Source organism: Dromaius novaehollandiae, chromosome 19 (assembly GCF_036370855.1).
Source record: "Dromaius novaehollandiae isolate bDroNov1 chromosome 19, bDroNov1.hap1, whole genome shotgun sequence".
Classification (NCBI taxonomy): Eukaryota; Metazoa; Chordata; class Aves; order Casuariiformes; family Dromaiidae; genus Dromaius; species Dromaius novaehollandiae.
Genome location: NC_088116.1, coordinates 7,681,348 through 7,704,662, shown reverse-complemented (window position 1 = coordinate 7,704,662; position 23,315 = coordinate 7,681,348). Strand labels below are relative to the sequence as shown.

General features: G+C 50.1%; 2 protein-coding genes across 7 annotated transcripts in view; both read left to right on the top strand.

The window, feature by feature from the left end:
- Positions 1-887: 887 nt before the first annotated feature.
- RAD51D (RAD51 paralog D) lies at positions 888-8,714 on the top strand. Of its 2 annotated transcripts, none has more exons than XM_064523363.1 (10): positions 888-1,008; positions 1,849-1,910; positions 2,314-2,432; positions 3,241-3,322; positions 4,037-4,171; positions 4,670-4,765; positions 4,961-5,051; positions 5,989-6,059; positions 7,211-7,378; positions 8,111-8,714. In XM_064523363.1, the coding sequence occupies exons 1-10, from the start codon at positions 927-929 to the stop codon at positions 8,192-8,194; spliced, it is 990 nt and encodes a 329-aa protein (XP_064379433.1). In that variant the 5' UTR covers positions 888-926; the 3' UTR covers positions 8,195-8,714. The 2 variants fall into 2 exon arrangements, with proteins under 2 accessions (XP_064379433.1, XP_064379434.1); XM_064523364.1 differs by having other exon boundaries at positions 8,036-8,714.
- Positions 8,715-11,237: 2,523 nt separating this feature from the next.
- The window catches only part of RFFL (ring finger and FYVE like domain containing E3 ubiquitin protein ligase), a 33,531-nt gene continuing 21,453 nt past the window's right edge, over positions 11,238-23,315 (top strand). For 2 of the 5 annotated variants that reach the window (XM_064523358.1, XM_064523357.1), the window contains exon 1: positions 13,103-13,232. In XM_064523358.1, the coding sequence (XP_064379428.1) occupies positions 13,118-13,232 (115 nt within the window). In that variant the 5' untranslated portion in view covers positions 13,103-13,117. Of the gene's footprint in view, positions 11,414-13,102; positions 13,233-21,643; positions 21,786-23,315 lie in introns of those variants that run through there. The other 3 variants (XM_064523359.1, XM_064523360.1, XM_026107149.2) reach the window with 3 other exon arrangements.

Below are 23,315 nucleotides of genomic sequence, written 5' to 3'. Positions count from 1 at the left end.
GTCCCAGATCCCAGCACATCTCAGGGCTGCGAGCTATCTTCTAACAAGACCTTGCAGAAGAAGAGCCAGCACACTCAGCATTTAAGTCACCCTCCCAAAGCCACCAGAATGAACTTAGCATCTCTAGAGAAGCAGTAGGGCCACAGGAGTGGCTGTGCACCACACTGGACACCCAGGTATCGTGCTTTGGTTCAATGCAGCAGTTAACTGAAGGCCAACTCCTTGGTGTAAAGCTGCTTTTGCTCCTTCCTGGAGCTCCCCCCAAAGCCCTAATGCAAGCTCAGCACAGCTGAGGAGGACACAGGGCACCGGCTCTTCCCTGCAAAGCTTCACTCCCACGCACACAGCTGCCCTTCCAGGACACCGCACCGGCTCTGCTCCCCGGAGAGGCCCCCGGGCTGTCCTGCCACCCCCGCAGCCCCCAGCCCAGGGCCTGGCAGGGAGCACCCCTGCCTCCCGGGGCAGGCAGGAGCCCAGGCCACCGCCAGAGACACCCCCAAAAGCAAGCTTTGCTTCTGAAAGAGGAAGAAGCTCTACCCAGAAGTACAAAGAGCTCTATAAAAAAAAATTGCACTTCTACTTCCTACTTTTTCAAAATCAAGCTCTATTTTTAAACTAATCTTTAAAGGCAGTTGCTTTATTCACACCCATGTTTAGCACCCCTCCCCCCAAAGCAGCACCTACCCCAAACACCCAGCTCCAGGGGGCTGGGGGTGGCGGCGGTTCTGCTATTTACAGGCCCTGGGAGCCAGGGCATCGCTGCCACCTGTGCTGGGCCCATCTCACGCCAGCTGGGGCCAGGGCGCCTTGGCACCTCTGCTTTCCCCCAGCGCGGCCGCGGCCGCTAGGGGGCGGTGTGAGCGAGCTGCGGCGGCGCGCAGGAAGCAGGAAGGCGGCCGGGACCGGGGCTCCCCCCCCCGCCCGCCATGGCGCTGCTGCGGGCCGGGCTCTGCCCCGGCCTCACGGCGGAGATGGTGCCGCTGCTCCGGGCCAGCGGCCTCCGCACGGGTAGGGGCTCCGCGGGGGGGGGTGGCGGCTCCCGGGGGGGGGGCGGGAGCTGCGGGCTCCTCTCCCGGGCGCCGGGACGAGCCCCGGCCCTGGGCGGCTGCCCGGGAGCTGCCGGCCGCGGCTTTGGCAGGCGCCTGCGGGGGTGGGCAGGAGGCTCCGGGCGGGCTCTGCGCTGGCCCCGATAAACGGGACCTGGGGCCGAGAGAATCAAGTGCAAAAACAGAGCTTTTGGTCAAAAATCCTGTGGGTGCCAAAGCCATGGATATCGTCATCCTTTTTCCCCATTAGAATGGCCTTTTGCTTTTCTTTTCTCCAACACATTATGTACACACTTGAATTAAAAAAAAAAAAATTAAGAGTGACTTCTAGGACAGAAACTTCTCCACTAATTTCTGTGGCTTTTGCCTTTCCCTGCATGTCCTGAGCTGGCACTTTGAGTTGGTTGTTAGCCCCCTGAGATAGGCTCTGGTACACTGGCAGAGCTGCACTGTCTTGGGTGACCCTAGCCATCAAATGGCCCTGGGCAGCTCTTGAGCCAAGTTAGGGAGTATTTTTCACTAGCCTTTCCCTAACTGAGTTTGCAATCAAATTAATGGGTCTCAGGTGAAGCCGGTGCCATCTCAGAGGAAAAAACCCCGTGCTCCACTTCGTGGGGCATCCTGCTCTCCCACCTGGAGCGGCAGCAGAGAGGCACGGGAATGTTCTACCTGTTGGTGCCTGAAGGCACGGTGTATCCTGTGGTCCCAGGGTGATAGTTCTCAGAGGAGCTGGTCAGCTCTTTGGTGTTCATAGTCTGTCAAGGTTTGGCTTCCAGATTCTGATCCCTCTTGTTATTTGCAGTGGTGGACTTCGTGTCGTCAGACCTGGAGGAAGTTGCGCAGAAGTGTTCCCTCTCTTACAAGGTAAAGGGAAACTCCTGAATCCTGTTACGTTAACCTGAGAGCTGTTCAGCTCCATGCTTGGATGGGCTTGTCCATGTGGACCTTCTCCTGGAGCAGATGTTGGCTGCAGTTCAGCCTGTGGGTGCTCCACAGCATCCGATTCTCCTGTGTCACAGGTTTCTCTGTGCTTGGCTCTGTGGTAGCCAGCCTTGTGCTGAGTGCTCAGTATTTTAGGACTGTGCTCAAGAGCTCAAGTTGTGAATGGGGACTGTGCTATCAGCACCCTACATCACTGGGTGCATTGCCTGAGCATGAGGGACCCACAGTCGCCCAGGGCAATGGAGACCCTTTTTTTTGCTGTCCCTGCACCACCCTAGCCCAGGACATCCTCAGCCTGCTTTTCAGACAGCTCTTTGCCTGCCAGGCCCTGGTTGCTGTGAGACGTGTGCTCCTGGCCCAGTTCTCAGCCTTCCCTGCCAATGGAGCAGACCTCTATGAGGAGCTCAAAAGCTCCACAGCCATCTTGTCCACGGGGATCGCCAGGTGGGTACATCACCCAGGCTGGAGGCAGGTTTGGCTCTGGGAAGCTCTCTGTGGAACGACAGCCCCATCTGGGCTTTGGGTTTCAGCATGGCGGTGCCTCGAGCACTGTGCGGGGTGAGATGGGACAAGGGTGGAGTGGACCTGGGGCACCACAGCTGGTGCTCCCTCATGGAGCTGCTGCAGCTCTCCTGCCCAAGGTCTCAACCTCCCCTCCACCTTGATGCCCTGTTTGTGGCACTAGGCTGAGAGTAGAGACGTTTATTCTTTAGGGCCTGCCCAAATTGTGGCTGCAAACCCAGCCAGTCTTGTACCTCTATTGGGAAATGGTTAGTGTGTGACTTCTAGGCTAGATGACATGCTCCTTTCTGCCTTTCCTTGGAGCTCCAGAGAGGAGGGATATGGATCTCAGAGGAGTGAGTGAGTGATGATGGTCCAAATTGTCTAGAACAGGCGTGGAAATGAGTTGCTTCCCATATCTCCTGTGCCTTATTTCTCCCTTTCCCCAGTTGCCTCACTGGTGGTTGCTGTGGCTGTGCAGAGAAACCCTGTGTATTCACACCTCGAGAGCTCCCGGATCACAGCCCTTCTCCACTGCAGTACTGTCCTCTAACCCACCACACTGCAGATCTGTTCTGCAAAATGTGCAGAGAGCAGGGGGTGGAGGGGAAGGAGCGAAGTCTGAGGCACTTGTCTGCAGTTGGAAAGGGACCTCTCTAGGGACAAATATCTGGGGATTGCTGCTTCGCGATGCCCTTACCTTTCTGACTGAAGGTGTGCAGATAATCCCACCTGTCTGTTGAACCCTTAGCTTGGACAAGCTGCTGGACTCTGGGCTGTACACGGGGGAAGTGACAGAGCTCATGGGAGTGCCTGGCAGTGGGAAGACACAGGTGAGCGGGATGGGGGGCAGTGGACAGGTATGGAGAAAATGATGCCACAGCATGTGAGGAAGAAGACTCCTCCCTGGACCCATGCTGCAATCTGTATTTACAGACAGCTTGGACCTTACCCCCCTCCTGCCTTTTGTTTAATTGGGTGATTTCTAATAGGAACACAGGGAGAGGGGAAAACAGCTATTGTCAAGCTTTTGGCAAAACCCATCTGTTCCCACGCTCTCCCTGTGCTGGTCTCCTGCCATACAGGCCTTCAGGTGTGGGAAGTAGAGGGACCTGACCCAAACCGAGACCCCTGGGGTGTGAGGCTGGTGTGACTTCTTGAACGGAGGAAGCTTTTATTCTTTCCGGCTTGGTAGTCCCCATGGCGAAGGACCCTGCTGCTGCAGGTGGTTGCCTTGGCTGTGAGGTCATCAGAGTGATCTCACCACTCACAACCGTTGGCTTTTTCATCTTAAATCAGGTGCAGATAAGAGGAAAGCACTGGGGAAAGCAGGCTGTGGGCAGGCACTGGCCTTGTCTCCTCCTTCAGCCTTTCCCAGAGCACAGGGCATCCCTGGCAGGAGGCTTGAACCAGGCTTCTGCTGGTCCTGGTTGCTTTGGGATCACCAGGAACACCTGTAGCTGGGGCCAGGAGGACCCTGGGAGCTCCTGATCTCCTGTGGGAAGCTGGTGGACACAGGACTGATGCCCAAGCCCTGCCTCTCCTAGGTGTGCCTCAGCATTGCAGCCAGCGTGTCTCTCTGCCTCAAGCAGCACGTCCTGTTTCTCGACTCCACGGGGGGATTCACAGCCTCCCGCCTCTACCAGATGCTTCAAGCCCAGCCAGAGGACGAGGAAGAACAGGCAAGTTCACTGCAGAGCAGGTCAGGCTGATCCTTAACTGCTAATGCTGGCCTTGCTAGGCTCTTGCCAACCCCCGGAGCCAGCTCCTCTGCCAGGCTCTGCCTGTGTCCTCCTGGGCTCTTGTGGCTCCAACCTCTTCCTCCCGTGGCCTGGGGGAGCTGGGCTTGGTGTTAGCCACCACAGTTTCTTTTCCCGGGGAGAGCTCAGCGCAGTTGCCCGAGCTCTGGCTCCTTGGCATCGCTGCGTTTCGTGTCTTCCATTGGTGAAATGGGGACAGCAGTGTTTGTGGGTGGAGGCAGATGTGGAAGGAAGACGGGTCCCTGGCCCCACAGCGTGGTATAAATGCAAAGAGCTGTCAGCGTCCTGGGGGCAGGAGGAATATGGCTTGCAGATCTGCTGGGGGGTGGTGGGGGGTGCCTGTGGTGCCGAGATGTGCGTGCTGTGGCGCGGGTCCTGGAGGGTGGAGGCTGCTGGCGAGGCTGCTGCTTTTTACTGCAGCTGGAGGCTCTGCAGCGGGTGCAGGTGGTCCGAGTGTTTGATGTCTACGAAATGCTGAGAGCCTTGCAGGAGCTCCGGGACAGCCTCTCGCAGCAGGTAGGACCAAGACTCTGGATCCTTCTCCCTCCTTCCACCTTGGCTGCCTAGAGCTGCAGGGAAGGCAGCAGGCCCCAGACGTGTGCAGTGATTTGCACTGGGTCCAACATTGAGCCTCTGTGCAGCTTCAGGACCTGGAACTGCTGGATTTGCATAGTGTTACTCTGCATGGCATGTGGTGCCTTCTTCCTTCAGGTCCTGAGCTCCACGGGACCTCTCAAGGTCGTGCTGATTGACTCCGTTTCGGCTGTGATTTACCCGCTGCTGGGAGGCAAGCAGTCGGAGGGTGAGCGCGCTGCGGCACGGGCTGGAGGGCAACAGCAAAGCGCTGCCGCTGGCTCCATGGACGTGCAGCGAGGTTACGGACCTCCCGCTCTTACTGGAGCATCTTCCTCCTGTGTGACCTGGTGCTTGGAGCAAGGGGCAGGCTTGATGTGGGTGCGATTGCCCCAGCTTTTCCTTTGCAACTAGCTAAAAGGGGAAACTGTGAAAATTCAAGCTGGCTTTCGCGTTGCAGGCTCAGGTCAGTGGTCTGAAACCTGGCAGGGGACAGAGGAGGCACTGAGCTGTGTTTGCTTGCTGAATAAAACCTCTGCTTAGTGTCCCAGATGTAAAACATGCCAGCAACAGAGATGCACAGCTCCCCTAGGCTCTTCCTGCCAAAAGGATTATAAATTGGGAGTGAGGTGCTTTCCGCTGGCTGAGGCACCGAGGAGACCTTTCAAACACCTTGCGGAGGGTCTCTCACACCTTGGTAGCAGCCAGTGCTAACACAGGAAACCTCACAACTGTGGGCTGTAGCCCACAGAGCTGCGAGCTAGAGAGGTGTCTGACCTGCAGAGCCAAACCTGGCCAGAGCCGCTGGTGCTTCTGTCTGTTTTTCCCCCCCTTCCTCCTGGGGGCTTCTGAGATGGGAGGAGAGCAGGACAGCTCAGATTGGTCTGTCCATGCCCAGGCTGCTGGCTGAGGTGCCCTGGAGGTGCCGAGTTGCAGGTGTGGCTGCCCAGGGTGTGTGGGCGGAAAGGATGTGTTGGGGCTGCTCTTGGGACACTGATGACAGAAAGGGGTTGAAGGCACCACATGGACACCAGCACTGGCACTAAATTTAGTGCTCGTGAAATCTAAGTGTCACCTGCCTCCAAGGTGGGCATGGGAACTTAAGGGGCTGCTGCCCCTGTCTCAGTTGATCCCACCAAATACAAAAATGCCCCGTCCTCCTCCAGGCTTGGCCCTCATGATGCAGCTGGCCAGGGAGCTGAAGATGCTGGCCAGGGAGTTCAGCCTTGCAGTTGTGGTGAGTGTTGCTGTGCCTTGTCCCCTGGGTGCTGGTGTGTGCCATGGCGAGGAGTCCCGGAGTGGTTTTGAAGCCTCCGAGGGTCCCACTTGCAGCTGAGACCTTGCGGAGTTCTGCTCCCATGCCTGGCTGCCAGCATAGCTCTGCTGCTCTGCAGCTGCAGATGTCCTCTTCCAGCAACTGTGGAGCGAGATCAGGGCTGGTTAGCTGCCTGCTTTTATTGCTGTCCGTAGCCAACAAGTCATTTGCTTGACTGAGCGAGGTAGAGTTAAGTACAAACAGACCAAAAGGCTGCTTGTATTTATTTTCGATATAGCACCAGCTGTAGATTCACATATCATTTAAGGGGCTGGCTAGCTGTCTAAACAGCCTCTTAGTTACTTTGGAGTTAGCTGCAGGACACTGCATCATACGAAAGGGCTGGGGACTGGAAAGAGCCATGCTCTGTTCTCCAGCTCTTGGATGAGTAATTGCATTTGCTTTGAGGCCGCCAGACAGGTTGCTGTGACCACAGTTAATGTTTGAATTGGAAGGGCCACAAGGGAAAACGAATGTGCTGAACCTGGCACCGGCAGGCATGGGGCCAGCCCTGCCCTTTGCTGTTCTCACTCGCAGTAAAGCGACAGGGAAGGGGGCCTGGAAGGACGCTCGGAGGCTCAGAGTTAAACTTTGCAGGGGGCCTCGGCACCGGAAATCACTGCAGCTTGCAGAAATGGGTGAGCTCAGCGTGAACCCGTGCGCTTCCCGCTGTGCTGAGGTCCTTTTCAGCGAAAGAGCAGCTCTCATTTTTACACTGCTGTTCATATAGACACAGCCCAGGGCTTTTCCTCTGCAGGGTGAGTGCAGAGTTCAGTTCCCCTGTGCTCCCCCAGGCTGGGGACCCTGTCCCTAGGCTCAGAGAAGAAGCTTGTCTTGCACTGCTCGCATTAAGCAATGGGCTTGGAAACAGTAGTTTTTATGTACATGTGTGGTGCAATCGTGTGAGCTGTGTTTACAGGGGTGGCATGAGTGTGCTGGGGGGGCAGGAAGGAGAGGAAAAAGGTTTGCAGAAGTAGCAGATTGTGGCTGTTATCTCCCAGTGATCTCCTGTGTTTCGTTGCTGTGAGCGGCACTGTTTTCCCCCGGCGCTGATAACCGTGTTTGTGCTGCAGGTGACTAACCAGGTGACGAGGGACAGCAGCGCTGGCCCCCTGAAGCCAGCGCTTGGCCGCTCCTGGAGCTTTGTGCCCAGCACCCGGGTGCTGCTGGAGAGCAAAGAGACGACCTGGGAGAAGGCCAACATGCAGCGCATTGCCTCCCTGGCAAAATCACCTCGGCAGGTGAGACTAGTCCCCCTGGCAATGGGGAAGAGGTCATGGGAAAGATGACTTGGACCTCGGCTCAGACCTGAGGGAGGATGGAGGACACAGGCTCCTCGTGGGGATAAGCCAGGATAAGGCCTCACTGGGTGACCTATTGCAATGGGAGAGGAAATGCTCTGCTCTTGCACAGGATACAGCTAGGTTGCATCTGTTCCTAGCAGCCTGGGCTTGTATTTTTAGGCATGTTAAATGGATGGCACTGCTTGCAATCTAGGTCACCATGTTCCTCTTGCTTGTCTTAATCTCTCCTGATTGCATATGGACAGCAAAGATCCTGTGGTGCTGCCTCCAACACCTGCATAGGTGACCTTGACTTGAATTCTGCCTACGTATTGGGGCAGCGCTGCATAAACCAGCATCCTGGCTGATAGCCTGTGCTGCATCCTGATCCAAAGGGCTTTGGATGTGGCTGCCTGCTGGGCAGTGAAACGCATCCCAGATGTGTTAAATAATTGTGTATCAAGGGACATCTCAGAGCAAGATGTTCTTTCTCTACTAAATTGCATTCTCTGTTTGTATCTCTGCATGTTCAGCAGGTCCAGTTAAAATTAGGGCACCAGCAGGAAGAAATCCTTAATGGATGGTATAACCAGGGATTTTTTTTCTCTGGAGCAGGCAATGGAGTGATGTACAGCTTTGCCCTTAGACTTCCAGCAGCATGAGGTTAAATTCCTCTGATTCCCTTTGCAGCCAACAGGGCTCCAGGTGGAGCTGGATATTGGAAACAGTGATGTGCAGGAGCTGAGCCCAGCAACACCCACGCAGGGGCTCTGATGCAGGTGGAAAAACAAATGTCAAGGTTCAAGATAGCCACAAAAGAGTGTGCAAACATGCTAAAGGTTTCACAGACTGACTCCGTGACCTGGCTGAGGTGAGGCAAAAGTCCTGCTGTCCTGGAAGGACCAAGGGGAAGAAGCTCTTGTTCTTCTGTGCTGGGGAGAAAACGACTGTGGGGTTCCCAGATGCCCTTGCCCCAGCACATACAGCCTGCGGTGCCTGGGCTTGGTGGGCAGTGTTGCAGGTGAGCCTGCTGCTGCAGGCTTGTCTCAGATCATCAGAGATGGCCCTAAGGTGTTGGCATGGGACCAGCTGGCATTTCAGTGTGCAAACCTGAGACTCCTCATGGTGCTTTTGTTCCCTCCATAACTTGCTACTGTCTGGTCTCAGAGCCCTGATTTTACCTGGGCATCCCATAGTGGTCCTGGATAGGGGGGGAAAAAATTGTATGCTGTTGTCAAGAGCTGGAATTCAATTAATGGCCTCTACTGTTATGTTAATTAAAATTTTAAAGGGCGGTGTTGTCTTGTCCTGTTTATTCCCTAGCAGGACAGGGGTGGGACAGGCTGCTGATGAGAGGGCATAATCAGATGTTTGATCTAACCTTCTTCCCCCAAGGTAATGATGGGGGTCTTGTAGGCTGATGCCAGTATTTCTGTGGCACTACATTCACACATTTCTGTGGCACACATTCACGAAAAAAGGCTGTGATGGGGCCAGATCAGCTGAGGTGGATAAGTGCTCATTGATACCACTTGGCTTGTCTGATGCCTAAGGACCTACTCAATCTCATGTGCCAGTGTTCAGAATGATCCTTCCTTGCCCCAGTGGCTTCTCTCTGCTCTTTCCTTTTCTCTCCCTGCTCTTGGCAACGTCCTTGAGATGTGAGGCTGGGATGGAGCGTGGCCTCTTCTTGATCCAGAAGCTGCCCCTTGAGCTCAGTGCCTGGCAGTGGGCTGGAGCCACGAGGAGTGGCAGCACCTTGTGTTGGGCCAGCTCGGTTACAGGGTTGGGAGCACCTGCCTGTGCCTGGAGGGGAAGGAGAGGTGGTGAAACAGCTGCTGCTTGTGTGGGGAAGGCATGTCTAGACCCTCATGCTCTGCAAGATGCAAGAAAACTTGGCAGGGGAGCCCAGTCTTGGGCATGTACCTCCAAGGCTGCTGTACGTTGTGGGGACTGAGGCTCATCACATTTCAGGTTTCCAAGAGGCAGCACAGAAGGTCTTTTCACGTCTCCATCAGAGCTGTGCAGCTTGCAAACTAGCTCTCTGCTTTCAGTGCTGTCATTTAACGGGCTGGTAGGTCCTACCTCCCAGTGTGGCCACCCAGCGCTTTCGTCCGCTATGCATGTGGCTGTGGGAAAGGCCGCGCTCCCGGCGGGCTCTGCTGGAGGAGGGGAAATGCCAAAACAACATGAGCTGTATCATTAAACAGTTTCCAGTAAAAATAAATGTATTTTAAAGTCATCTATTTATTTGCATTTCTGGGAGCCTCAGGCTTGGGCCAGGATGCTGCTGGAGCACAGTGAGGGCAAGAGCCTGGTTTAGCCCCAGGGAATTGCAGCCAGTCTGCAGGGGGTGAGGAGGAGGACGGTTTTCCTGCTGCTGGAGAGCTGTGCTGGAGCTGTGGCTGGTCGCTACAAGCAGAAAATGCAGCTTATTCTGGCTCTTGAAAAAGCTGTGAACAAAGAGCTGATGCACAAATGTTTTGCTCAACGCCCGAGTGCTGCAGGTTTCTCGCCCTGTCTGAGGTTCCTCTTCTACGGGGAAAATGGTTCTCAGGGGGGAGTGGGGAGCAGAGGAAAAGTCAAATATAAACTTTCTTAATGTTATTTGAGCAGAAGGGGTTTTCTCACGGTCTCCTTCCCGAAACTAGCAGGAGCACGTAAAGAGGAACTAGCTGCTTTGACCCCTGAATCATGAATTGCCTGAACTGAGCAACCTGCCTGCATCTTCGGCTCCTCCGGAGGAGCCGCCCGGCCCCTGCGTGGCACGGGCTGCTCGTCCCCATGCTGTGTCCCCCCGTGGACTGAGAGTGGGCCTTCGAGAGGGCTCAGCCATGTCGGGGACGGAGGGACCAGGCAAGAGGGTTTGCCTGCGAAGGAGCCCGGGGGGAGCGAAGCGTGGCAGCGGCCGGGTGGCAGAGGATGAGTCCCCGGGGGCCTTTCCTAATTGGAGCTGTCAGAAATCTTGCAGAGTATTTCGTTATCCCGCAGAGCTGCTCCGCTCCCCTCCTGCCCGCGGGTCGCCCTGCGGCCCTGGCAGCCGGCCGAGGAGGAGCTGAACCGTCTCTGGGGGGAAATGATGGAAGAAACTCCACTTTTCCTAATGAGTCACCGTGAAGCAGTCATGGGGCTGTGATTCAGGGAGGCCGGGTGCCTCGGCCGGGGGGAGGCTGGGAGGGAGAAACGGGAGAAGCGATGGGGCACCGGCTGCACTCCCCCGGCGGGCAGACCCACGGTGTTAGGGCATTTTCTCCTTGGCAATTAGCTAATTGGAGCCGCTGGAGTTTTATGCCCTTTTAGGAAGCTACCGGACAGGCTGGAGGGGCCTGACGGACCTTTGCTTGCCGGCGAGGTCGGCAGCGAGCACGGGGTGAAGGCGATGTCCAGGGTCCCGGGCTGCGTGTCAGCAGGGGAGGCGTGCCGTAGGTGCTGTTCGTTGCTCAGCGCGGAGGCGCAGCAAAACGATTCGGGCTGCAGGGGTCTATTACCAGGTCCGGAAAAGCTCGACTTCTTACTCAAGGTGATGTGCCCTAAATTGGCAGAGTAAAATCAGGCTGAAAAAAGTATCTGGCCTAAATATCCCAAAGCGGCCTTTCTCTTCCACGCGTGGACGGGCGCTGGCTCCTCTTGTGCCACCCGCGCTGTGTCGCCTGCTCCCCAGGGACACGGCCGGCCCGTGCTGCCGGGAGGCGGATTCGAACTCGCGGCCTACGGGAGCCGCCGTCGCGCCCCCGCGGGCGGCGCTGCCCTCTCGGCCTCCGGAGGGCGCCCGCCGCGCCGCGAGGGAGCCGGGCCTCCGCGGGGCTCTCTAGCTGGCCGCTCTATGGCCGCGGCCGCTCTGGGCGGCCTCTCGGTGTCCGGCCGCCGCCGGGGTGGGCAGTTGCCATAGCGCCGCCGCCGCGGCGCGGAGCGCAGGGCTGGGGCGGCCCCGCGGCCGGGGCCTGGGACGCCGCCTGCCTGCGCCGGGACGGGGCGGCGCGGGCGCAGGTGCAGGTGAGGGCGCCGGCAGCCGGGGCGAGGGGGGCGTGGGGCTGAGGGGGGGCAGCCGGGGGTTTGAGGGGTGTGGGGCCCGGGGAGGGCCTGCTTGGGGCTGGGGGGGGCGCGAGGCCGTGGGGGGCAGCCAGGGTTTGGGGGGGGGGCTGTGGGTCTGCAGGGCTTGGGGGGGATGTGAGGTCATTGGGGGCAGCCAGGGTTGGGGGGGGATGTGAGGTCATTGGGGGCAGCCAGGGTTTGGGGTGGGGCGTGAGGTTTTTGGGGGCAGCCAGGGTTTGGGGTGGGGCGTGAGGTTTTTGGGGGCAGCCAGGGTTTGGGGTGGGGCGTGAGGTTTTTGGGGGCAGCCAGGGTTTGGGGTGGGGCGTGAGGTTTTTGGGGGCAGCCAGGGTTTGGGGTGGGGCGTGAGGTTTTTGGGGGCAGCCAGGGTTTGGGGTGGGGCGTGAGGTTTTTGGGGGCAGCCAGGGCTTGAGGGGGTGGGGCGGTGGGTTTGGGGAGTGTAGGGCTGTGTGTGTGTGGGGGAACCAGGGCTTGGAGGGGGCATGGGGCTGTGGGGGGGCTGCCTAGGTTCAGGGAGGACAGTCAGGCTTGGGGGGCTGTGGGGAGCCACCAAAGTTTTGGGGGCAGGGGGCTGGGGGGGGGCTGCCAGAGTTTGGGGGGGCTGTGAGGGTTTGGGGGGGGGTGAGGCAGTGCAGGAGCCACTGAGGCTTGGAGGGCTGTCAGCTGCGGGGGGCTGCTGAGGATGGGGGGGTCATCGCACCTGGAGGGGCACAGGGCAGTTTAGGGGGGGGAGACTGCAGGTGCCTGGGCTTGGGGAGACGGGCGAAGGGGCTCCCTCCTGGGGGGGGTCGTGGGCACCTCTGTGAGGTGGGGCAGGGCAGGGCAGGGGGACGCAGGTGCAGCCTCTTCTCTCTCATTTAGAGAGCGGTGCCCAGCAGCTTCTTCCAAGTTATGCTCCCAAAGGGGCTCTGAGGTTCAGTAGGTTATTCTGCTTGAAATGCTGTGAAAACTGGGGAATTCTGGATTCACGCCCACCTTTGGTATAGCTCTTTGCTTAGATTGGTATCTCTTATTTGTTTTTTATGATATCCAGGGGACTGCTTGTTTGATATGGTGGTGGTGCACCTTTTCCTTGGTGGAAAGGACCCAAGTTATTTTCTTAATGAGTAACTTTGCCTGGCTTCTGCGTCAAAATCAGGGACATGTAGCAAAGTGAAAGCTATGATAGTGCCACAGAAGGCAAAAGGAGTCACTTTGGAGTTGAAAAAATGAAAGTACTCCAAATGTTCTCGAGAACAGTTTGTTCCTGTAAACTGGTCAAGGTGTTTCCTGTGGAGAGACTGTTGACATATCGTCTAATCGGCGTCTTACCAATATTTCAGTACTTGATTGCAGGTTGATAAACATAAGCTCTCTGCATCGGGAACATGCACACGGTCTGACCTGAGCCTGCCCGGATCAGGTGCTGCTTTGGCAACATACTGGAGGATGGACGCGTTCCTGCTCTGAGCGTGTGAGAGAGGGGCTGCTGTGCTTGACGGTTTCCGTGTTTTTAGATGCCGTAAGGCTGGCCAAGTTTGCTTAGATACTGTAGAGATAAGTAAAACATTAAAGCTTAGATAGGAATGGTTCAGCTTTATGGGTCTTAGATTAAGAAATGCTTAGGGTAATGTTTAATTTGCGAAGACGTTTACGAATGTTTTGTCGATGTTGTGTGTTGGAGCTGCGTGTGTCACTTCCTCCTCCCCGACGCAGACCGCAGCCTCTGCGGGTAACGTGGCGAGTCTCGGGCGTTCTCTTCGCAGGGCTCCTTCCCAGCAATGTAGGAACTCCTGGCAGTTTTCTTTCTAACCTGATTGTGATATCAATGAAGAACTAGTGGGTTTTAAAAAAATGCTTTTTTAGTTTTCCAATTCGTTAGGATGGTGAATGAAAGGTACAATGTCACTTTAGTTGGCGTTTTTGCGTGGTTAAAATGCAGTGGGTTTTATTTACTTATTTTAAATGGGTTTTAATTATTTAAATATGAGCTCCAAAATGATTAAGGCATATGCACGATACCATGAAACAAAAAAAATTAGTATTTACCTTGTGTCATCATTTCCTCTACTACCGTGTTTTTCCAGAACTAACAAGTAAAAAACCAAAGCTATCTCTTTTAAATGTTGTTGTTTGTGAATTCTAGGCCATTGCTTCCTTCCCTGTGTCCCTCTCCCCCATCAATACTTTTATCTCTTTAACATGTTTTTTGTTCATGGGGTGGGGAGCGAGAAGTGTATTCACTCTTAGGGATCTGTGCTCTTGTAAACATAATTGCTTTTGATAGAACAGTTGGGTCTAATGAAACAAAATAGTTTACTTAGGCTGTTGTCCTGTTTTCCGTTATGGATAATTCCCTCTACCTGTGTGGGTCCTGGCGTGGACTTAGGCCAGCTGTAGGACATTGTGGTTTGTGTGTCCCCTCAGCTGGTAGCAATAAGACTTTAATTAAAAGCTGATTGCCTTGACATTGGCGTTTGTGGACGAATGTTTAATTACTCAAGCTTTTGTTGAAATCAAATGCTTTTAAAGCTGTTATTGTGTTTAGTTGTAGGGTAGTAAAAGTAGGCTGGCTTCCAGTGAGGGTTAGTCTTCCTGGCTGGAAGGTACTTGTAACTGGGCTCTTGGGATTCAAAATGCAGTCAGAACAGAGTGCAATACTACCCAGTAAGAGTGCAAAGCAATCGTATATATGGTGGTCTGCTAGCTGAGCTTGTGTTAATGACTGAAACCTTTCTTACTCCAGGCCTTCAGTTTTCTTGTTATTGTGGTTGACTTCAGTATGTTAAAAAAGTGTGTGTGTGGGGGGGACTATATAAATGTGTAACTTTCACTTTAGTTATGCAACTTTGTACCATGTTGTTTATAACAAGTTACTGACATTGTTAAACCCTTCATGGCAGAGACTGATTCGAGTTGAATGTACAGTGCTATATAGAGAGGGATATTAAAACTTGTGCTTTAGACTTTGAACCAGCTTTTTCTTGGTGGAAGAGCATAAGCAGATTTTCACGCAGTTGTATGTTGTGGTGTCCTTGCATCTGCTTACCTCCCCCTGACTCGCAGGAGCTGTGTTGGAGGCAGGATGTGGAGGTAGAAAGCCTGTGTGTCTGACCCAGCACCGCAACTCGGTGCCCTCCTGCCTAGTCTGGTAAAATGCAGTCCTAGTCTAGTGAGTGTTGCTTTCACGGTAATGCATGTAGGAAAGCTTATGTTTATTTAGGTTTAGGCTCCCATTCCATCTCTTACAGGAGCAGTGCATTTTCTAATGTACACAGAATATTCTCAGAGCGTCTCTTTCCTAAAGCCTTTGACTAATCCTGCACAACATAGAGCCTGATCCAAAGATGAGAAGTTGGATGTGGAAGAGAAAGACACGTGCCTATGAACCAAGTCTGGAGTGCTCAAGAATGAAACAGAAGATAGGGATTCATAAAGCACTTTGCTGGAAGAAGGATAACATGAGATGCAAATAATTTGGTGTGAGCGTGTCCCCTTTTATGGATACAATTGTGTATGAACTATTGTGGATCAAGGACAGAGTAGCCATTGGTATGTAGTAGTAACAACATGAGGGACCTTAGTATTTCTCTGTGGTCTAGGCTCTGACTACAAGCCTAGCATAGCTTTAAATTACTTATCTTAAATACTGCTAGCAGTCCGGCTCGGGCTGAGGACTTCAGCATCAATCTAACCTCTCCGGGAAGCGTTGCAGTCAGCGCTGTCGCATGTTCTGTGCTGCTGCAGCTGGGTGGCTGCTGACGTGTCCGCACTTCACGTTCGGTTCTTAATTGTATGTCTGTGGTGCCAGGGCTCCTCCAGCCCTCCTCAGTGGCCTTCCTCCACCGTGAGACCTAGCCGGTCTCCTGCTCCCCAAAGTCACCCGTCTTCTGAAAGCACCTGTCTGTCCTTCCCTGTGTCACGCTTATTTTCCTCCACTTCCCACTGAGGATCATCATGAGAAGCCAGAAGTTAGCACTGTGGGCTTGCAGCAGCTAGCATGCGGAGGGTGCAGAACGCTTTGCAGGGACGAATAAGCATCGTCTCCATTTCACAGATGGGGGAAGCCGAAGAGTGGGAGAACTGCATCACGTGCCGAACCGACGTCGGAAACAGAACCAGCTGCGTGTTCAGTGCGTTCTTGTAACCGCCTGGCGGTACATCCTTCCCTCCCCGGTTATTCAGTCGTTAAAGAACTCTGCAAGGCTGTGAAAGTGCTGTTTTCTTTAAGAAACAGGATATGACTCTGTCAGATCAATAATTCAATTTTTGCATCAGTTTCTCCTTACTTTCTCAGTCCGTTTCTTCAGAACGGAGAGATGGCTCGTCGTTCTAACTTCTGAAAACCCAGCTTGGCTTTCCAAATTTATTTTCATAATAGGGACTTTCAAGTCTTTAAGAAGAATTGTTGCCTTCCGAGACACTGTTTATTCTTCATGAATTCTTCAAATTAATTGCTCTTGAGGTTTTCACTTTACTCCAATATATCAATTACACTTCTTTCTGTAATAGAAATACCCTCTGGCTTCTATGCCAAATATCTTTGAAGAGGAATTTCCACATTATATTTCAGTGTAGACTAAAATATTAATTTAATGCCATTTTTCTTTCTGCTGCTGCTTCCTCCTGTTTTTATATTCAAGAGGTTGTGGGATATGCTTAAAAGAATATTCCTAAATAGTGCCTGCTTTGTGGTTTTGGGTTTTTTTTTGGCCTTTAGACTTAATTTAAGTGAGATTTTAAATGGGCAAATTTAAAATGATCTCTTTTGGGAATAGCTTGTTATGTCGTAACCACTATTGCAGAAGGATTGCTCCTTTGGGCGTTCTATATATTATTAGAATTTGCACTGGGATAATTTCAAATTGCAATGTCATGAGTAGCGTAGTTTAATCAACGCCACTTTCTGTGTGAGTGAGTTTATATTGGTTTAGTTTGCTCCCCAAACGAGACACACATCGTGCTGCTGCATCTGAGGCTGAAGCTAATGTGATGCTGCTTCTCGTTGCTGTCGGTGTTGCTGCTGGCAGCAGTAAGGCACTTCTACGTGTCATTCACCCAGCTACGCCTGGGAGCTGCTGGAATCACTCAGATGAATAATTTCTCACGAGCAGATTTGAGTGGCGGCGTGTTTGAGGACATCATCGGCACAGTTGCATCAGGCATTCGTCTTTTTTCTTTCCATGATCCTGTTGATGCTGCTTCGGAGGTTTGCGGAGCCGCGGTCCCACGCAGCGGCGGGAGGGCTGGGGGCGGCAGGTGAATGTGCGGCTGCGTCGCCCCGTTACGATGCAGCGGTCACAGCTGGGCTGGAGCTGCACCTCATTGCACTGCTAGCATTGCTGTGATGAGTCCCTTCTGTATAGGATTGCCTTAGAATTCGGTTTATACTTTTCTTAAAATGGAGCTTTTATTCATCTAATAGAGCAGGGTTTTTGTAATAGATACTTGGATTTTATAATTTAGAGGACAAATAGGCCCTTGGTTTCCTGAACAGGTTTTAGAAAGAGTAAATTAATCGTTAAAGGAAGAGAAGTGGTTCCTCTGTTTAGGTTAACAAAATAATTTTTCTTATTGGATCCTTGAACCGCTTCCTATATATGCCTAGTATTCGAGGCTAACAGCAGAGATGGATGAAACGTCAAGCTTGATAGATTGTTGGAGCTGTTTTTTGGTGGTTAAACAATAATGAAACTGTTTGCTGGGAAACACTGCTCCCTGTGTGTGGACTTCGGACGGGAGAAAGTTTCAATTGTTCCAAAGAAGGGATATTTCTAAAATGCAGCTTCTGTGGCTAGTCACCCAGCTGTCTAAATTACTGGCTGTCTGGAGGCCATTGCCCAAGCATTACAGAATAGTTTGGAAACAGTTTATTTTTTGGATTCCAAATAAAGTGTAGATTTCAAAGTCCCTTTTGACCCTATAATCAAAAAAACTAGAAGTTGGAGCTGGTGTTTATGTATTGACTGATTTATGTGCTTGGAGTTCAGAGCACAGGTTTCTTCATGTCGGAGGCTGATGCTTGCGTAATTCCTACTGTATGTTTCTCAAATCAAACGGCTTATCAGTTATTGCATGTGACCACTTATTTCCCTCTAAGGTTAGCCAACTTCTAGTCTGGGTCGTTGCTGCGTATCTTTTTGTGCACAGCACTCTGGAAGGATGAGTGAGATCTCATCTCATCCCAGAGCCTGTTTGTTGCAGGGGCTCCTGTCCTGCAGGAAGGAAGGCAGAGGGAGCTGATGCAGGCGTTCGCTGAAAACGAAACCAGAGACCTCACCCTTCTTTTGACAAACTTCTCGTTCTTGCTTTCCTTTTTTGTTGTTATTTATATCTCTTGCTGCTTGTCTTTTGCTTTGCTTGCTTGATGAGACATCACAGATTGCAAAGGAAATAACTAACTCGATAAGGTGACTGTCATTCTGGGTGAAGTAAGAAGTTCCTGAAAAAAATACACTGGCTTGCGGCCGAGCTCTCCAAAGTGAATTGGGGTGCTCCCAAAACGTACACAGGGAATGGTGGAATTCAAAGCACTAGTAAATGACTACTTGTATATAGCAAATTAATGCATTTAAAAACAAGGTACTGGCAAAATTTTTTTTTTTAGCTGCCAACGTCTGCTTTGAGAGGCATCTTAAATCTGCAGGCAGCTTTATCTGATAGTGCTATGTGGTACTGATACCATCTCTGAACTCCAGTGGGTGCAAGCCTGTTTAAAGATTTTTCAGAACGTGTATGTTTTAGGGGTGGTTAAGTAACATATTTAATACAGTTTTACCCTTTTAATTTCAGTTCACCTTTTACTGTGCTAAATGTCATTATTTGTATCACATTTTCAAAAACAACGCATTCTTCCAAAAGCACATAATGAAACCTTTTCATACACCAGAGTGTAGGCTGAACCCGAGCCTAGTTCGTGAAAGGCTTCACTTTGTCTGAGTCAAGTAAGCTGATAGCACTTGGAATGAGCCCTGCCTATTCGTCAGTGTTTTCTAAGTGGTGGTCTGGTCAAAGCCGAAGTAACTTGGTGAGGTACTGTTATGGAAGTCTAAAGTTGGGTTTTACTTATGGATGTGACTCCTAATAATAAAAGCCTTAAACTTTTATTGTCCTGCCTGGAATACTGGATGCAAGTTTGAATGTAAATTCCTAATGCAAATCCATATTTGCTAAAAACTCTCCTAATAAAACCAAATATGAAGAAAAGGATATGAACTATTACTGCCTACTGTATACTTGAGTGATTGGCTTTAGTTCCTAATTATGCAGGAAATAGCATAAATATATTTAGCAAGCCTTCTGGCCTTTTAAATAAAGGGAGAATTTTACAACATTGACAAATATTTGAAATCTGAAATCCTAGATTTTTTTCAAAAGAGCTATTATTTGATAGCGTGCTGTCTTCTTAAGGTGGTGTTCTTTCTTGAGTACCAAGAATGCCTTTTTTTTGTCAGTGACAAATTTGTCAGTGACATTTTTCTTAAAAGATAAAATTTTCCATTAAGTAAAACCAAACCAATTTGAACAGTATTTTATTCTGTATGTTACTATAATTTTAGCTGTCATCCATTAAAGAGTGGAAAAACCCCCTAAAATCCGACTAGATGCATGTTGTCTTTTGCACTTATCTGATGTGAGGCCTCAGAATCATCTTGTCCATTTTTGTTACTGTGTTTTGTTCTAGGATGCCCTGCAAAAGGGGACAAGGAGGTCAGAAGCATTCACGATAAGCATTTCTTCCCAAGGGTTCCTTATTTCTGCGTGCTGTGATGGTTCTTTGAAAGTATTTAACTCCATTCATGAATACCATGCTGCTTTGCAGAAATAAAATAGTGACTTGATTCCATTCTCTGATGAGGTATTGAATGTATGTGTGTATGGGAAACTGAGGCACAGAGCACTGACGTAACCCAGATGCATACATCAAGTCAGTAACAGAGCTAGAAACTGAAACAATCCTAAAATCCTTACCCAGAATTGCTCCTTATTATATATCCCGTTACTATCTGAAAGTCATCATCCTATAGAATTTGTTGAACTTCAGATTTTGCTTTTTAGAAAAATGAGTAGTTGGTATGAAGATTTTGTGCACGTAATCAAAGACGGGGTAGTTTCTACTGAACTTTTGAACTGAGAAAAATAGAACTGCAAATGGAAGAAAGTTCATGTTGATGTTAAGAAGCTATTGGCCAAAAAGATAACGTAGCACGGAGCTTAGCAGCAGAAGTCGTGCCTGCTTTCTGTGCTGGAATGACAGATAACTTGTTTGTTTGGAATCTGAGCACAGAAATGAAGATATTTTGAGGTTTAATTAAAAAAAAAGTGTTCTCTGTTGTTCAAGGGCTGTGCGAAAGTACAAGACAGCATGATATCTGTTCCCAACTTCCATGAGAGTTGGTATGTTTTTTCTTAATGCCCCAACACCGGGCTTTACAGTCTAATACGAGAATCTTGGCCATCATTTTACAAAGCAAACAAACCTAGAATGGGGGGAAAAAAGCGTTCCTCATGGTTAGAGAAGCAAAATGAAAATTTAGTGATGCCTGTGTACTGCAAAGATTGAAGAAGAAAAAAAAAAGGGCAAATTAAAAACAAAACAAAACCAGATTTATTGGTTTACAAAACCCAATGATTTCTGGAGCACTGACTCATGATGTTTGAATGCTTGGGCTTGCCAAAAGCTGTGAACTGAAATGCGAGCCCCGTCTGCTTGTTGGCTTGGGCCATATATGGGAAATTTCCTCTCCGTGGCATAGGTATGGAATCCGTGGGATGCACAACTTCAGAGGCCATTTGAAGCTTTCTTCACCTAGTATCCGCTCAGTCTTTTTGAATAGAGTTTAAGCAGGTCAGATCCAACAATCATTTCCCATTTGGCAGTCATGACTTTTTGTTTTCATCCATACACGACATATATTCCCGTGATTTCAGGTGAGCTGTGACTGAGAACCATGCACTTGGTCTTGCCTCTTTTGGCACCTTGCATAGATACTTGATACAAAATTTCCATGTTTGCCCTGCTATATATATGTATAGAGGCTACACAGTAAGGAAAATGAGCCTGCTTTTTTTGTGGTGGCTTTAGTTGCAAGAGACAGAAACATTTCCTTGTACCAGAGTGGCTCTAGAAACAAATACAATTTTTTGTAGACAGTTTGGGAAATGGACTTCTTCACAACATCCATCTTACAAATGTTATAAAGTAGTTAATGACAAGTTCTGGGAGATAAGGCTTGAACTTTCCCTCTGTTCTCAAGCCCTCGTCGCAGAGCTGCGTGTAAGCAAGCTTGCATTTCAGACGCTTCAGTGCTAAATGGATATTGTTTGGCCCTAAAATGATATGTCCATGGAAACGCTTGAAGAGTACACCTTCCAAGGCTTTCTCAAACTTTCACCTGTAATAGCTTACCACAAAGGAGGGTGGAGTGTTTTTCCTTGTCTACAGATGAGGTGACTAAGCCATAAATGAACTGACTTTTCAATTCCAGTATTCTTTGCTGTCGCAGTAATAAAACTAGTATCTAGGCTTGCCTCTTGTCCGTGCCCGGTATCCTGGACTCGCCTTTCTTTAACTGCCGACAAACTTAGGCAAATTTCTGCAGCCTGAGAGAGCAGAACCTTCAGACTGATTTAGAGGTGACGAGAGTGAGTACGTGCCTGCTAAAGTAGGTAATTTGCAGTTGCATTTTTTTTTTTTCTATTTCAGCATCTAGTTTGGATTTGAATTCAGGTTATTTTGGAATAAACATAGCTAAGGAATGAGTTTGCACTGTTCGTGCATGTTATAATGTGCCTAAATTGTGTATGTTCAGATCTTTTTTTAGCCTAGCCAAATAAAATGGTCTCTTTCTAGGCTACAGGTGAACAGGTTGGAGTTTGCCTACCGGTCTACACACATTTTTCTGTCATATGCAGTTTTATTGCAGTATCATGGGTTTGAACGTGCATTTTTCTGCATATATCAATTCCCTGGGTTTTAGGTTGTTTTTCTACTTCCAGTTCATGAAATAAGAAAAGAGTATCCTTCATGTGTGAGATGTATTTGAAGAATTTTGAGGCTCTCTCTTTTGCGATTTCCAAAAACAGATTAAGAAGTTTAGCGTTTAAAAAATAATTCGCCAACTTGGCATGAAAAGTAATTTAGGGTGTTTCTACTGGCATTAATAAGAAATTCTATGCTTTCTATCTTATCAGCAAACGCTCCTGATCCTGGGTGTCCAAGAGATGATGATAGCACAGAGTCTTTAGAACATTGGTTTCATTTGCAATCCCAACTTCAAAGGAATTTTGTGTAATTCTGAATGCTGATATAGCACAGCCTCCAGCACAAGCTCAGGTATTGGATGAATAACACTGTAAGCCTTACTGTTGTGCTTATAACTGTCCCTGCTTTGGAAACAGCTGCTTCAGAGAAAGTACCTCATCCCTCCGAATCCTCGTACACATGCTTGGTATACCGGGTGGAATAAGGAGTTTCTATGCACATCACTGCAATTTGTAGCGAGAAGCATCTTGACTTACTGCGGTCCTACTCTGCATCCGTAGATTCAGAATAAGATTTTTATAGGCTAGGGGAGATATGGCTTGGGTAATGCTTCTGTTTCTCAGTTCAACTGCCTACATACATTTGTGTTTCATTCAAAGGATTAACTGTTGATGAATACGTGATTTATTCAGTTGGAGAGAAACCTCCTGTCGTAATGGAACAAGATGTGCAGCTGTCATCATGGGCCTCTTGGGCCAAGGATTTCAACAGAAATAGCTTGAGCTCGTTTTATCTTAAATGGCAATGGTGGTGATATGATGAAAATACAACCTGAAATGCTTACCTCAAGTGAAGCTATCCTGTTCCTCTCTCTTCTCCAGCTCCTTACATTCCCCCCATTTAGGGCAGGAGTACCGGTAAAGCCATCCAACAGTGGTGAGCATTTTACTTTTAGAAAGCTGGGGTGATTCAAAGCTGCTCCTCTGATGTACCGGGTAAAACTGTGGAACTCCTTTTTGCTTGTTTATAGCTGAGTGCAGAAGTTCATAGCAGTCCTCTGCAGAGCAGCAGAAACTTAGTTTGAATAAGTTGCTATTATGGGTAACGTAGAATTTGCAGAAGAGAGCAAGGTATTTGTGGTGTGAGGAGGAGGACTCCCTGAGAAGATCAAGCTATGCCTTTGGAGACCATTTCTGGCTTTCAGGTGGGCACAGGTCCAAGTAGCCTCACCCAGTTATTGCCACATGACTGCCACAGTAGAGTGGGTTAGGTGGGATTTGAGGAGAAGTCTGGAGAGTGTGGAATGAGGAGCTCCCTTGAATGGAGCTGGCTTAGGGAAGTGATGCAGTTATTTAAATTATCAGGTTTTCTTTTCGTGATTTATTGCTGTATACTGCAATTATAATTTTAGCGGCTACCCACTGCTTGAAAAAAATCAGCTGACTGAAACTAAATCCAAGTATGACTGCAATGATGTGAATGAACAGCGAAATATTTCAGAGCGCAAGCCAGCATCAGCCTTTTTCCCATAATGAAAAGCAGTGGTTGAAATGGTATGTAATAATTAGGATTCCTGGACTGTTGTTTGCTAAACTTTTGACAGAGAGCTTTCACTTTTACTGTTGGCTTTTCGTGGGGGACAAAGAGGAGAGAGACATGCATACGCCCACCAAGGATGCTAGGAGGGTGGGAATGGTAACAGAATTAAGTGCTTTGGTATCCTACTTCTCTGGAGTTTTCTTTCTTGTTACTTGGTTTATGCCATATATTACAGCTGACTCGATTTTGTCTTGGTGATGAATATGACATACTAGGGTGAGAGAGTGCTCCAGATTTTTTGTTTTTCAGCATAGCAGGAGAGCAGAAGGGAGAGGTATGGGA

Coding starts and splice junctions, on each gene's coding strand:
- RAD51D (XM_064523363.1), top strand. CDS start 927: ATGGCGCTGCTGCGGGCCGGGCTCTGCCCCGGCCTCACGGCGGAGATG. Junction 1,911..2,313: donor AGTGTTCCCTCTCTTACAAG/GTAAAGGGAAAC, acceptor TTTGCCTGCCAG/GCCCTGGTTGCTGTGAGACG. Junction 6,060..7,210: donor AGTTCAGCCTTGCAGTTGTG/GTGAGTGTTGCT, acceptor TTTGTGCTGCAG/GTGACTAACCAGGTGACGAG.